Raw genomic sequence first — 12,227 nt, 5'->3', positions numbered from 1 at the left:
CTGGCAAGATATAAAGTAACATTTCTAAGATAAAGGTAAAAATGTAACAGAACATTTCTGAAGAAATTATTCCCTTATTGAGAAATCCTGTAGGAAAACCCTAAGAAACAAAATATCTTAGACTTTAAAAACTTCTGTGTAACTTGATGTAGCTACAATTGTTTAAAGCTTACCTATAAAGAGAGTTTCACTATTAAGGATAACATTCTCTTCCTATTGCCAAAAGCTGCTTATGAGTAAAAGAAAAACAGAAGACAGTGCAGACAACACTCAGTTAAATGACTTTTATACTAATAATATATTTTTTAAGATTTTATGTTATTACTTATCAATGTATATATGGTGCATGCATGCATGCGTGCATTATCTGTCTGTGTGAATGCAGGTGCCTAAAGAGATCCCCTGGAGTTACAGATGGTTGTGAGCCACTCAGGACAGTCCTGGGGAACTGAGCATGGGTCCTCTGCCAGAGTAGGAAGTGCTCTTACTCACTGAGACATCTCTCCAGCCCTTACATTGATAACATTTTACAGATTTTTTTAAAAAATATATTTATTTTATTTATTTATGTCTACGTGTGTCTTCACGACTGTGTGTGCACATGAGTATGTGAGTATAGATGCTTATGCACACAGACGCCAGAAAAATCCCTCTGAGCTGAAGTGTTTGACATCTACAGAACCCCAGGGTGGTTACACAGGTGCTTGAATCTAAACTCTGGTCCTCGTGATTTGCATAGCCAGGAGCATAATGCACTTATATACCCCCCGCCTTGGTCTGCTATCCTGGTGAGACACAGACAAGGCAACTGTGAGGAGTCTGTGTTTACAAACGTGAGAAATGAGTGCACTGAGAAAGACGAAGCCCCACCATAGGAGTCTAGCGTTCAGTGACACAGGATGTGTGTGTGCACTTATGCTGCTATTGCAAAACCACGAAGGTGTGGTTATCAAGACACAGAAACAACTAAGTCAGACATTATCTCCAAGTCTCCATGTTTGTGGTCTGCAAGCAACGCTCTTGCTAAGCCTGGGCAGGACGCTTGTGGAATGGCACTGTTACAAACCGTCTTGTCATTTCCTCCAGTTTAGCAGGAGGCACAAGTGGCAGATTCTTCTCGGCTCTGTTTTCAAAGGACAAAAGAATATTCGAATGATAGTCGAAGCTGTCCATCAGACTCTGAAAGAAATTTAGAAACATGAAAATCCAGTTTATCTCTAAATACTGCAATGGAAGGAAAGTCTGCCAGGCCTGTGTTATATCTGTTTTCAAAAAAATGTCAAAAAGCCTGAGGGATCGATCGAATGATTGAGATGGAGTCATAGTTCAGGCCTCTGCTGGCCTGGACCTCACTATGCTCCTAGACTGGCCTTAAACTTGTGGTAATGCTCCCGTCTCAGCCTTCAGAGTGCTATGCTTGTAAGCACGAGCCACAATGACTGGTTCTCATCTCTTCCTTTTTACCGAAGATTTTTCACACCCATTATTTCAGCGCAAATGGTTTTAGGTGGGACATTTTCCTACTGCCCATGGCAGTAGGTAATGTCTTTGGCCAAGTTGTTAGCAAAATCCTTTGTTTTCCCAAAGTGTCTCCATGCCTCTAGAGACATTAATTGCTCGAACTCTCACAAACCAAATTTGCCATGCATTTGCAGTGAGAACCCAATCACCCTCCCTTTCTTCCCCTTGGCATCTTTTGGGTTGTTCCTTGGTCGGATGTCACAGCTGCTTTAGAGTTGATGGGCTCTCCCTTCCCTGATTTCTGTCTTGAACAGCTCAACAGCTGTGAATGTGAAAACATCTCCATTTAACTGGGGGTTGTTTGTGTCACGGGGTCTCATGTGGCCCAGGTGGTCTCAGATTTACTATAAAGCCAAGGATAACCCTGAACCCCAATCTCCTGCTCTACCTCCCAGGTGCTGGGATGGCAGCAGGCGTCATCATGAGATCCCATACCACCTTCAGCCACCAGCGTATTTGATTCTCTTCTTCCTAGAATAGTCTTCCCTAAGGACAGACCCTAAGAAAGGGTTAATTTTTCCATGACTTTCTTTTCCCACCTTGAATAAAGATATTTTCCCTTGGATCAGAGTCCTGGCTTCAGAGTAATTCTGGGAGGTTGGCACCCCTTCTTCCACAAGGCCCTCTACAGCCTTTAGCCATGCTTCCATCTCTTTGAGCGGTGAAGGCAAGGCGTCATCCAGCTGGGCTTTCCACTCAGCAACCTGAAATAAGTCGGAGCGTCAGTACTCACCCAGCCCCTTCCTTCACTGTGCCGCAGAAAGCCAAGGCTGACTCATGAAAGGAATTTTATCAATGGGCAAACTTCTTAGTTCTAAAAATTATTTTACTACTTGCAGAGGAGGAATATAATTAGTTTAAAACCTGTTGGAACAGACACAAGGGGGGAAAATGAGGTTGCATGGAGGAAATTGGAGCTATTTAAAGTTCTCCTCCAAACAGGGACACGCACAGAGAGAACTGTCTTGAAATACCACATGGTCATGTGTCCTTTGACTGGTTTTAGTCAGGGTTTCTAGATGAACAGAAATTCTCCTTCACTGTAATCACACTTCATACGTAACACACACACACACACACACACACACACACACACACACACACACACACACACATACACAGAGCTTGCTGTCTCACTACCTCTGACCACACGTCAACGTGCCACCTGACCCTCCCACTTCTTTCCTTCGGAAATCTCATCTTAACCCACGTTCTCCTCTACCATGTAGGTTCTGGGGACGGAGGTAAGGTCACCAGGTTATCTGCAAGTGCATTTACCTTCCTAACATAAATTTCCTTACGATTTATGTAATTTAGTAAATGCTTGGTTGTCATGCCTATGTTTATATTCCTGTATGCCCTGAGTTACATAAAATGATTTTAAGAAAAGAAAAAAAGCTGAGGGAGCCCTGTTCTAATTCAACCATAATTCTTTGCACAACTAAATGAAAGCTCTCTCTATTTTTAGTGAAATCAAAATTTTTAGAAGACAGAGGCAACATTTACCTTCATTCCTAGGAAGGTAACTCTTAAACAATGAACACACACAACACAAACACACACACACACACACACACACTCTCACATACTCATTCTACACTTCCTTTCTGAAAGGATTATTTTTTTAATTTGGCTGAAAAATGTATGGAAGGTCTTACCAGGTCAAAATCAGGTGATATTGCAGGCTTAAGGGAAAAGAACTTACTAACTTATGTGCATATATGAAAATGCCATAATGAAACCCATTACTTGGTATGTTAACTTTAAAATTAGTAAATAAGTAAAATATACCTATATCCATAAACTATGGAACCAAAACTGTATGGATGGCATTAGCTTGATGGCCCTAGCGAGTTTAAAATTAATGTCTCATTTCACTGCACCAAGAAAATTATCTGCAGAGCGCCCTAACTAAAAAATAGATTTCCAATATACTATTAGCTTGGAGCTTTTAATCTTGTGAAATAATTCTTTTTGTGTTTTTTTCTCATTATTTCAGGTAATTTTTCCAAATAATGTTCTGGAAAAAAAAAAAAGTCGGGTTGGGGATTTAGCTCAGTGGTAGAGCACTTGCCTAGGAAGCGAAAGGCCCTGGGTTCGGTCCCCAGCTCCGAAAAAAAAAGAACCAAAAAAAAAAAAAAAAAAAAAAAAAAGTCAAGCCAGGTCTCTGTGGCCTGGAACAGTGTGAACTCCACAGACAACAGCGTCACTGATTTTCATATTATCATAGGCCAATCATTGAACAATCGCCATTTTACAACAGCGGGGTTCCCAGAATGCACTGGGCACTAGTCTCTGCTGGTGAAATTCCTTGACTGCACTAGTACCACCTAAGAAGAGATCTCAGGGAGTGGCTCAGGGAAGCCATGCATGCCTAACATACAATAAAGATTTGGAAAAGACATTGCAAAAATAGGCTGTCACTCCTGATTGGTGAGCAGAGATCCAAAAATGTCTTCTGTGCAGCGCCTAGACGGAAAAAGCGAGCTATAGCGTCTCTCTGTAAACGTACTAACATGAGTGAATCTATAACGAACTCAATAAATTCACTTAAAAATCATTTAGTGGGGGGCTTGCGAGGTGGCATGGCTGCTCTTGAAAAGGACCCAAGTTCGATTCCCAGTACCATTTACACAGGATGGGGTACTACTGTCTGCACTCAGGCTCCAGGCAATCTGATGTCTTCTGGACTCTGTGAGAACTGCACTCACATGCTTAAACACACAGACACAGACACACATACACAGAGAGAGATACAGACACACACACATAAACATAAAAAAATAAAAATTTTCATTTTTAAAATTAGCAGTGCTGAGGAAAGGAGGGTTTGGTGGGGCAAGAGCACTTGATCTACCATCGTGAGGACCTAAATTCAAACCCCCAGCACCCCCACAAAAGGGCATGGCTACACAGGCCTATACCTCCAGCATTGGAAGAGAGCATAGGCAAACCCCAAAAGCTCATCCTCTCGCAAGTCAACCGAGCAGAAAAGGCAAGCTTCTAGCTCAGAGACAGACCAGAGGCGGGAAAGCAGAAAGCAATAGAAAAAGATATTCTTTGGCCTCCAAACAAGCTCATGCATCTGCCCACTCATGTGCACATGCTACAAACACATACACTTTGCAACACACAACAAATTCACAGACAGACATACAACCATTCATTATCCATTTAAAATGAGTAAATCATAAGATATGTAAGTTAAATATAATAACTAGTTAAATAAAATTAACTTAAGGGACTAGAGAGATGACTCCAAAGTTAAGAGCACTGATTGCTCTCCCAAAGGTACCTGAGTTCAATTCCCAGAAATCACATGGTGGCTCATACCATCTGTAATGGGATCTGATGCCCTCTTCTGGTGTGTCTGATGACAGCTACAGTGTACTCACATAAAATAAATAAATATTTTTTTAAAATTTAATTAAAAATGCAAAATAAACTCATTTGGAGATCAAGGAAATGAAGCCAATCTGTTACTGTGTTACATATGCTATCAGGTAAGGAGTTATGGGAGTTGGGGGTTAAGAAATGCTCAAAATCTATAAGAAGAATTAAAATTGCAAATATTCTTTTCCCCCCTTGTTCTTTTGTGACAGGTTCTCCTCGTGAAACTTTGGCTGGCCTACAACTTGCTTTGTAGACCAGGCTGGCCTTGAACTAACTCACAGAGATTCACTGCCTCTGCCAAGCTCTGGGATTAGAGGTGTGGCTACCTTGTCCAGATAGTAATGGTGACTATCTAGGTAACCATGAAAGCCTGGAGTTTTCTCTTAAATACTTTAAAGTGAAGGCTGGAGAGATGAGTCAGTGGTTAAGGCACCTTGCTCCTCTTGGAGAGGAGTTCGGATCTGTTCCCAGCATGCATGTCGAGTCACTCACAGCTACCCATAACTCCAGCTCTTCTGACCTCCATGGCACCTGCAGACACATGCACATATCTAACACACACACAGACACACACACACACACACACACACACACACAATTACAAATAAAATTAAACATTAAAAAAATTCCTTAAGACATAGTTGCTCAGAGTGTGTGTGTGTGTGTGTGTGTGTGTGTGTGTGTCACACACATATACATACACACATCCCGAGGCCTCTGCAGATACCTGCTCTCGTGTGCACATACCCGAATTGAGACACACGGGTGCACACATAATTCAAAATAGAACACATATTTTTCTTCTAATTTAAAAATAGACTTTTTATACAATACATTGTGATTACAATTTCCTCCTCCATCTGGACCCACACATTGTCTGCCTCTTGTTAGAAAACAAGCAGGCATTAAAGAAATAATAGTAAAACAAATTTTATTTTTTTAAAAAGAACTTTTGAAAAACAGATGTTGCATGTAAAAATAGTTGTATAATAAGAACAACTTAAAATTTAAATTATAAACAGTTTAAAATGTATATTATAACTCTTAGAGCGATTACTAGACACTTAATAAACAAAAGAGCCCAAAACTGACAGACATACTAAAACAGATTTTTTTTATAAAATAAAGATTCAAAAACAGAGGAAACCACACAAACCAAAGAGGAAAATGATATATGCAAATTAAATGATAGGAAGAATTATATTAAGTATAATGTACAAAAACTCCCATTAAAAGATCAGAATTGTCAGAATAAATAAAAGAAAAATCCATGCGTGTCTTTTTTTTAAAAAAAGATTTATTTATTTATGTCTATGAGTACACTGTAGCTGTCTTCAGACACACCAGAAGTGGGCATCAGATCCCATTACAGATGGTTGTGAGCCACCATGTGGTTGCTGGGAATTTAACTCAGGACCCCTGGAAGAGCAGTCAGTGCTCTTAACCACTGAGCCATCTCTCCAGCCCCATGTGTGTCTTTAGTAGATAAACTATAAAGACTCAAATGGGTTGAAATAAATGAGGGGGAAATGTCTAATTCAAAAGCATCAGAATAACAAGGTCAGAACATGACATTCATACTAGATGAAGCAGACACCAAGCCAAACAGCCTCACCAAATATTACTAGTATATTTAGTGAGATATTTCAGAAAGTGTCAGTTCATCAGAGAGGTATGACTCTCACGAATCTATTACACACTGAATAAAGTTTTTAAATGCACAAAGCAGAACTTGACAGAATTGAAGAGGGGTTTCCACAGATTTTTAAACTTCCCTTCAGCAGCTATAGAACGAGACGAAAGCCAGTCAAGACTCAGAGAGGATGGACATGAGTATTAGCCACCTTGCCTTAACTGATATTAGTATCATACAAGATTGCCGAAGACTACAAGAATACAGCATACACGGCGTGTGCTGGACCACAGACCAAATCTTAGTAATCAAGAGGATGAAAAGCATAGATGTGTATGACAGTCACAAACACCATCATCCTACACGTGTTCCCAGACTGTCCATATAGCTTGTCAGGCAGGTATCAATCCTGACAAGTGATGGGAGGGAAGAGGCTACGGTTCCCCCAAACATTGATCACCTCCAATAGGAAATGCTACCTCATCCACAATGGTCAACCAAGAATCGATGGCCAATGTAACTTTGGATAATCTTGTATTTGAGCAGAATGCCACGAACTTCCCTTAAAATTAAACTTCTATATAAATAACATTATGGGGGGAGGGGCAAAGCGTGATCCTATGCTCAGACGAAGCATCGATCCTGCCTCCTAGAGAATTCCTGATGGGAGTCCACGGTCAAGACTCCCCTAACAAAGCTGCCCCCGGAAGAGTTCTAAGTGGCGTAACACAGTCACCTGCTGCGTGAGGCTGGTCCAGCCTTGTCTCAGCTGTAACTCATCTTCACTCCACTCTTCCATCCTCTCTCGCGGTGACAGGACGTCCGTGAAGGATTTCTGTTCTTCGTTCAGTGACTCCATAAATGATAGCAGGCTCTGAAATTAGAAGAGCATTGCACGATAGCCTGGAAACGCTCCATCCATTTGTAAGATGTCACCTGCTCATTCAAGGTCTCTAACTAAAGGTTATATCGACGTCTGGCTCGGGCAAAGGTTAAAATCTCTGACGTCCGTTTCTTCTCTCTGACCTGCTTGTTTCAATCTGATCAATTGAGTAACAGCAAAATGACCTGCGGGTGTCAGTTATGGGACTTCTGCTGCAAGGGAGTGGCAAAGACACTGTCTCTAGACATCAGATCACTCATGATGCCACGGGTGAAAATCTGCCCATCCCAGAGCAGACAAGACAATGCCCGCCCTGCCATTTCCTGTATAAATGATGGCCGCTGGCTTTGCTTTTGTGGGCAGGGTCTTACTCTGTCACTCAAATTGGTATGGAATGGAACTATGTACCCAAAGCTGGCCTCGGACTTACAGCAATCCTCCTGTCTCAGCTTCCCAAATGCATGGCATACACATCTGAGACACGAGATGATTTTCAAAGTGTCTTATGACTAGCAGGGGTGATCCAACTCTTCCTAACGCACTTTGTCCACACTAATAATCCCCTTCTGCCTGCGCTCAGAATTCCAGAACCAAGTTTTTCTTGGTTTGCACTTGTATGAATATTAGTGTTTCAGAGCTACAATTCTGTGTTAACACATTATACAATCATTATTAATATTCCTATTCATGCTTAATAGAAGCTGAGCGTGGTGGTAGGGACCCTTACAGTCCCAGATGTGTGAGAGACTGAGAAAAAAATTATTCAAACTCAAGAATTCAAAGGCGGGGTGAAGAAATTAGTATTACCTAGCCTTGAAAATAAACAGATAAGTAAATGGATACAAAGTAAACAAATAGCAAATAATTTATCTCTGACCATTAATAACTTCAAAAATCTTTTTATTGAAGACACATGAGTCTGTGACACATTTCTAGATCAGAGGCGTGGTGGGAACGAGGTACACCCACTTTACAGTGAGCATTTCTCCCATCTCAGATGTGGGCCTTGAGGAAGAAGCGCATAGATCCTACAGATCCTATGCTGAGAAGAGTTTTTGGTACCTTCCTCCCCTGCAGACTTTGCGCCAAGCAGGATGGCAGAGTCCACAAGTCACATGATCCATTGGGTGTTGGATTTGGAAAGGCTGATTCACCCAGCTCCCTCAGGGCAATGGAGGCCCAGAAAGTGCTAAGAGCTGCACTAGCATAAGACAATATCATCCTTATTCAGGACTGAAAACTGGTGGGAGGCACAAAATTACACAGACAATGGGGTCTCAGAACACTTCCTTGGCTCCCTCAAGGATTGAACAGTTAATAACTAACAGGTCCTGGAAACTCAACAAAATGCAAAAAGACCAGAGAACCTTAAAGCCACACTCTACTTGTGAGACACTGTATACATTCGAAGAAGTCATTTGGTCCCTCTAGACCTCAATGTCTTCATGTGTGGAAACTCAATTAACACCACCAAGTTCAGCCAGACTTGCTGTGTGTAAAAGACTTGTCAGCCAGGGTGCTCCACTCGAATGGTCAGAGTTCAGGGATAACATCACTACTTACACAGGACCCTGGATGAAGCCCTGTACTATACTTCTGAGAAGTGCAATTGATAACCTGGCTTTTCCCCTTCCCTTCAATATTCACGATGAGGGAATGGCCTACTCAAAAATGGGGACTGAAGAACACTACAGGGGGCAAGATGATAAATCTTAGGCCTCGTGGACCATTTGGCCTCTCTCCCAACAGCTTAGGTCCAGGGATAGCATGGAGATAACCACGAAGAGTACATCAGTGAGCACAGTGCTATTCTGATGTTGTTTTCTCTGCAAAAGGAGGAGTCCAGGGCCAGGGCCAGGGGCGACAGTTTGGCATCCCTTGCTATAGAGCCCTATAGCTCAAACTACTCTGTGGACCAGCAGTATCAAGAACCATATCAGCAGCATGGGATCTGGGGCCCTGGCCGGAACTCCTGACTCTAAACCTGTATTTAACAAAGGCATCCATGAAGGCTTCAGAGGCCCTGTCCTAGAATTCAGTACCAAGTCTGGGGTTGTTTAATAGTAAATACTCTCTTACGAGTTTTCTGAAGTGTACTTGTGGTAGTAGGAATGAAAATGCCTCCCCCAGGTTGTGGTACTTTTAGGAGGTGTGGCCTTGTTAGAGGAAGTGCATCTCAGTCTTCCTGCTGTCTGGATGTTGAACTCTCAACTACGTCTCCAACCCCATGTCCACTTGCATGCCGCCAGGCTTCCTGCCATGATGATGATGGACTAAACCTCAGAACTGTAAGCCAGCCCAATTAAATGTTTTCTTTTATAAGAGTTGCTGTGATCATGGTGTCTCTTCACAGAAATAGAACATGGTATTTTTCTAAAAGTATACTTAGCCACTCTTCCCCAAAGCAGTAAAAGTCCTACTCACATGGTAATTGTTACAGTAGGTCTCACTTTCTGAATCCTTCAGCATCTGCTGTAATCTCTTCTCTTGCAGAGTTAGCCAGACCACAGCATCCTTCACCTTGGCCTGTAATTCACACACGTAAGCATGCATGCATGCACACACACACATATCTAAACTATGAGTGATTTCTATGAGCAATAAAATTGACAACTTAAAAGAGCAATGGATTGTTTCTATATACCAATGACTCAGCACGCCCAAGAGAAATTCTGCTGGTTCACCTTACATTTAATATAATACACACACACACACACACACACACACACACACACACACACACACAGGGATTTGGAAACCAATATGTATTCTCAGATCATCATAGATCATTTTTAAATTTTTAATGTTATTTATCATCATGGATGATGAGGCGGACACACACACACACACAGCAAGCCAAGAATATGGAGGTCAGAAGACAGCTCTACGGAGTCAGTGCTCTCCTTCCACCTCTACAGGGGTTTCAGAGGTTGAAGTAAGTTCAAAAGGCTTGCTCAGCAAACGCCAAGCATTCTTCCCCTCCATCTTGATAGCTTCCTAAATCACTTTATAGCAGGTTCACTGCCAAAAACATTCACACCAAAACAATACCGTGAATACCTTAAAATTAAACAAACAACAAACCCACTAGCACAGTTTCAGGATGTGCTGTCCTATAGAAGTGAGGGGTGCCCTTTCCCCTGATAGTTTCAGTGGGATCGCTCACAGCTGAAAGCAGATTTTACAGCTGGAGGGTACTAAATCCAGAGGTTACCGTTTCCCCTTCGCTTGCCTTCTTACTCTAGTAAACAAAAAGGCAGCTTAATATTTTTGTTCCCAATTTCATAGTCAGTTGAATATGTAATTTTATATAAATATCACTTAGGAAAGAGGAGCCTCTCAGCAAGTCAGAAATAAGCCGCACATTTCTTTTTTTTTTTTTTTTTTTTTTTGGGAGCTGGGGACCGAACCCAGGGCCTTGCGCTTCCTAGACAAGCGCTCTACCACTGAGCTAAATCCCCAACCCCAAGCCGCACATTTCTAAGCCTAGTGTCTCCCAGAGAGTCACCTCCAGAATCAGCAACAATGTTGCTGACAGCCTGGGTTAAAAAGGTGCATAAACACGCTTGATAAAGCCATTTAAAAGAAGTTGTAAAATAACGTGGATTTTACTAGGATTTTGCTCCATTCACCCCACTCGTTTATCTTCATGGACATATAAGTTTCTTTTCAGCTCAGTGGTTGTAAACTGAGTGATCAAAAGCCACTTAGCAGCAGTTCCAGGAAATCTCCACAAGCAAAGGCCAAGAGCAGTGCACAATGCCTCCCTGTATGTGGAGGACACAATTCCATTCCAACAGTTCCATACCCACCAAGCTATGAGCAAAAAGGGACAAAATCTGCCAGTTGGAGGCATAGCCAAGTATGTTAAACTGGAGGACAATGGCTGCACGATCATGTGAATGCCTAAAAGCTACTGAACTGAGCACTTTAAATAGCTTAATTTTATAGTATATGACTATTTCAGTAAAACAAATACAAGTTACAATAGATCAAAATGTTATTATCTCTAAATTGTTCAAAAGGACTGGAAGGAAGGCTGGTGGTTAGTAGCCCTCTTCCCAGCACCCACGTGGCTATGAACAAGTCTGTTACCTCCAGTTCTAGGCGATCTAATGCCCTCTTCTGGCCATTAGGTGCATTGCATGAATGTGGGGCACAGACAGACATGCAGAGACAAAATACCAAATAAATAGTCAAGTGTGGTGGCACACACTGTTAACCTCGGCACTCAAAAAGGTAGCCTGGTCTATAAAGTGAGTTCCAGGGCATCCAGGGCTACAAAGAGAGAGACCCTACCCTCCCAAAACAAAAATAAATCTTAAAGTTATTCAAAAGGCAGTTAATTCATAACTTAAGCTGTGAAATTCGGGCTATGGTGTGGCTCTGGAATGATGAAATCATAGGCTTAAACACCAGAGAGAGCAGCAGCAGCACACAATGGGAAGAAACTAAAAGGCGGGACCAGTGCAAAGCTTTAGGTCACAGACGGCACAGCCCAAAAAGGGGAGCACTGAACCCTAGTCTCTTTCTCATCTGTACTTCCCTGGTTCTTTCATACATTGTCCATTATGATGACTGATGCTGGCTGGCTATGAACCAACCTCTCAAACTAGGAGCTAAAGTAAATGTTTCTCTTTTAAAGTTGCTATCCATGATATTTGCCTTCCTAACATAGGACTAATGCAATACCTATCGGGAATTAACTAGGCAGAACTTGACGAGCCATCACATGCACACAAAAACAAAAACAAACAAAAAAAAAAAAACCCAGACAAAACAAATTACGATGAAAGA

At 41.8% G+C, this 12,227-nt stretch overlaps 1 protein-coding gene across 12 annotated transcripts in view; it reads right to left on the bottom strand.

Moving 5' to 3' along the window:
- The window catches only part of Syne2 (spectrin repeat containing nuclear envelope protein 2), a 313,636-nt gene that overhangs the window by 218,512 nt on the left and 82,897 nt on the right, over positions 1-12,227 (bottom strand). For all 12 annotated transcript variants that reach the window (NM_001427326.1, XM_039113258.2, XM_039113264.2 and 9 more), the window contains exons 10-13: positions 9,855-9,956; positions 7,284-7,421; positions 2,061-2,225; positions 1,067-1,179 (exon numbers count right to left, since the gene is read on the bottom strand). In NM_001427326.1, coding sequence (NP_001414255.1) covers positions 1,067-1,179; positions 2,061-2,225; positions 7,284-7,421; positions 9,855-9,956 — 518 coding nt within the window. The remainder of the gene's footprint in view (positions 1-1,066; positions 1,180-2,060; positions 2,226-7,283; positions 7,422-9,854; positions 9,957-12,227) is intronic.

This window comes from Rattus norvegicus, chromosome 6 (assembly GCF_036323735.1).
Source record: "Rattus norvegicus strain BN/NHsdMcwi chromosome 6, GRCr8, whole genome shotgun sequence".
NCBI classification, from domain to species: Eukaryota; Metazoa; Chordata; class Mammalia; order Rodentia; family Muridae; genus Rattus; species Rattus norvegicus.
Note: the sequence above shows the minus strand (reverse complement) of the source record. Positions and strands in the feature narration are given on the sequence as shown.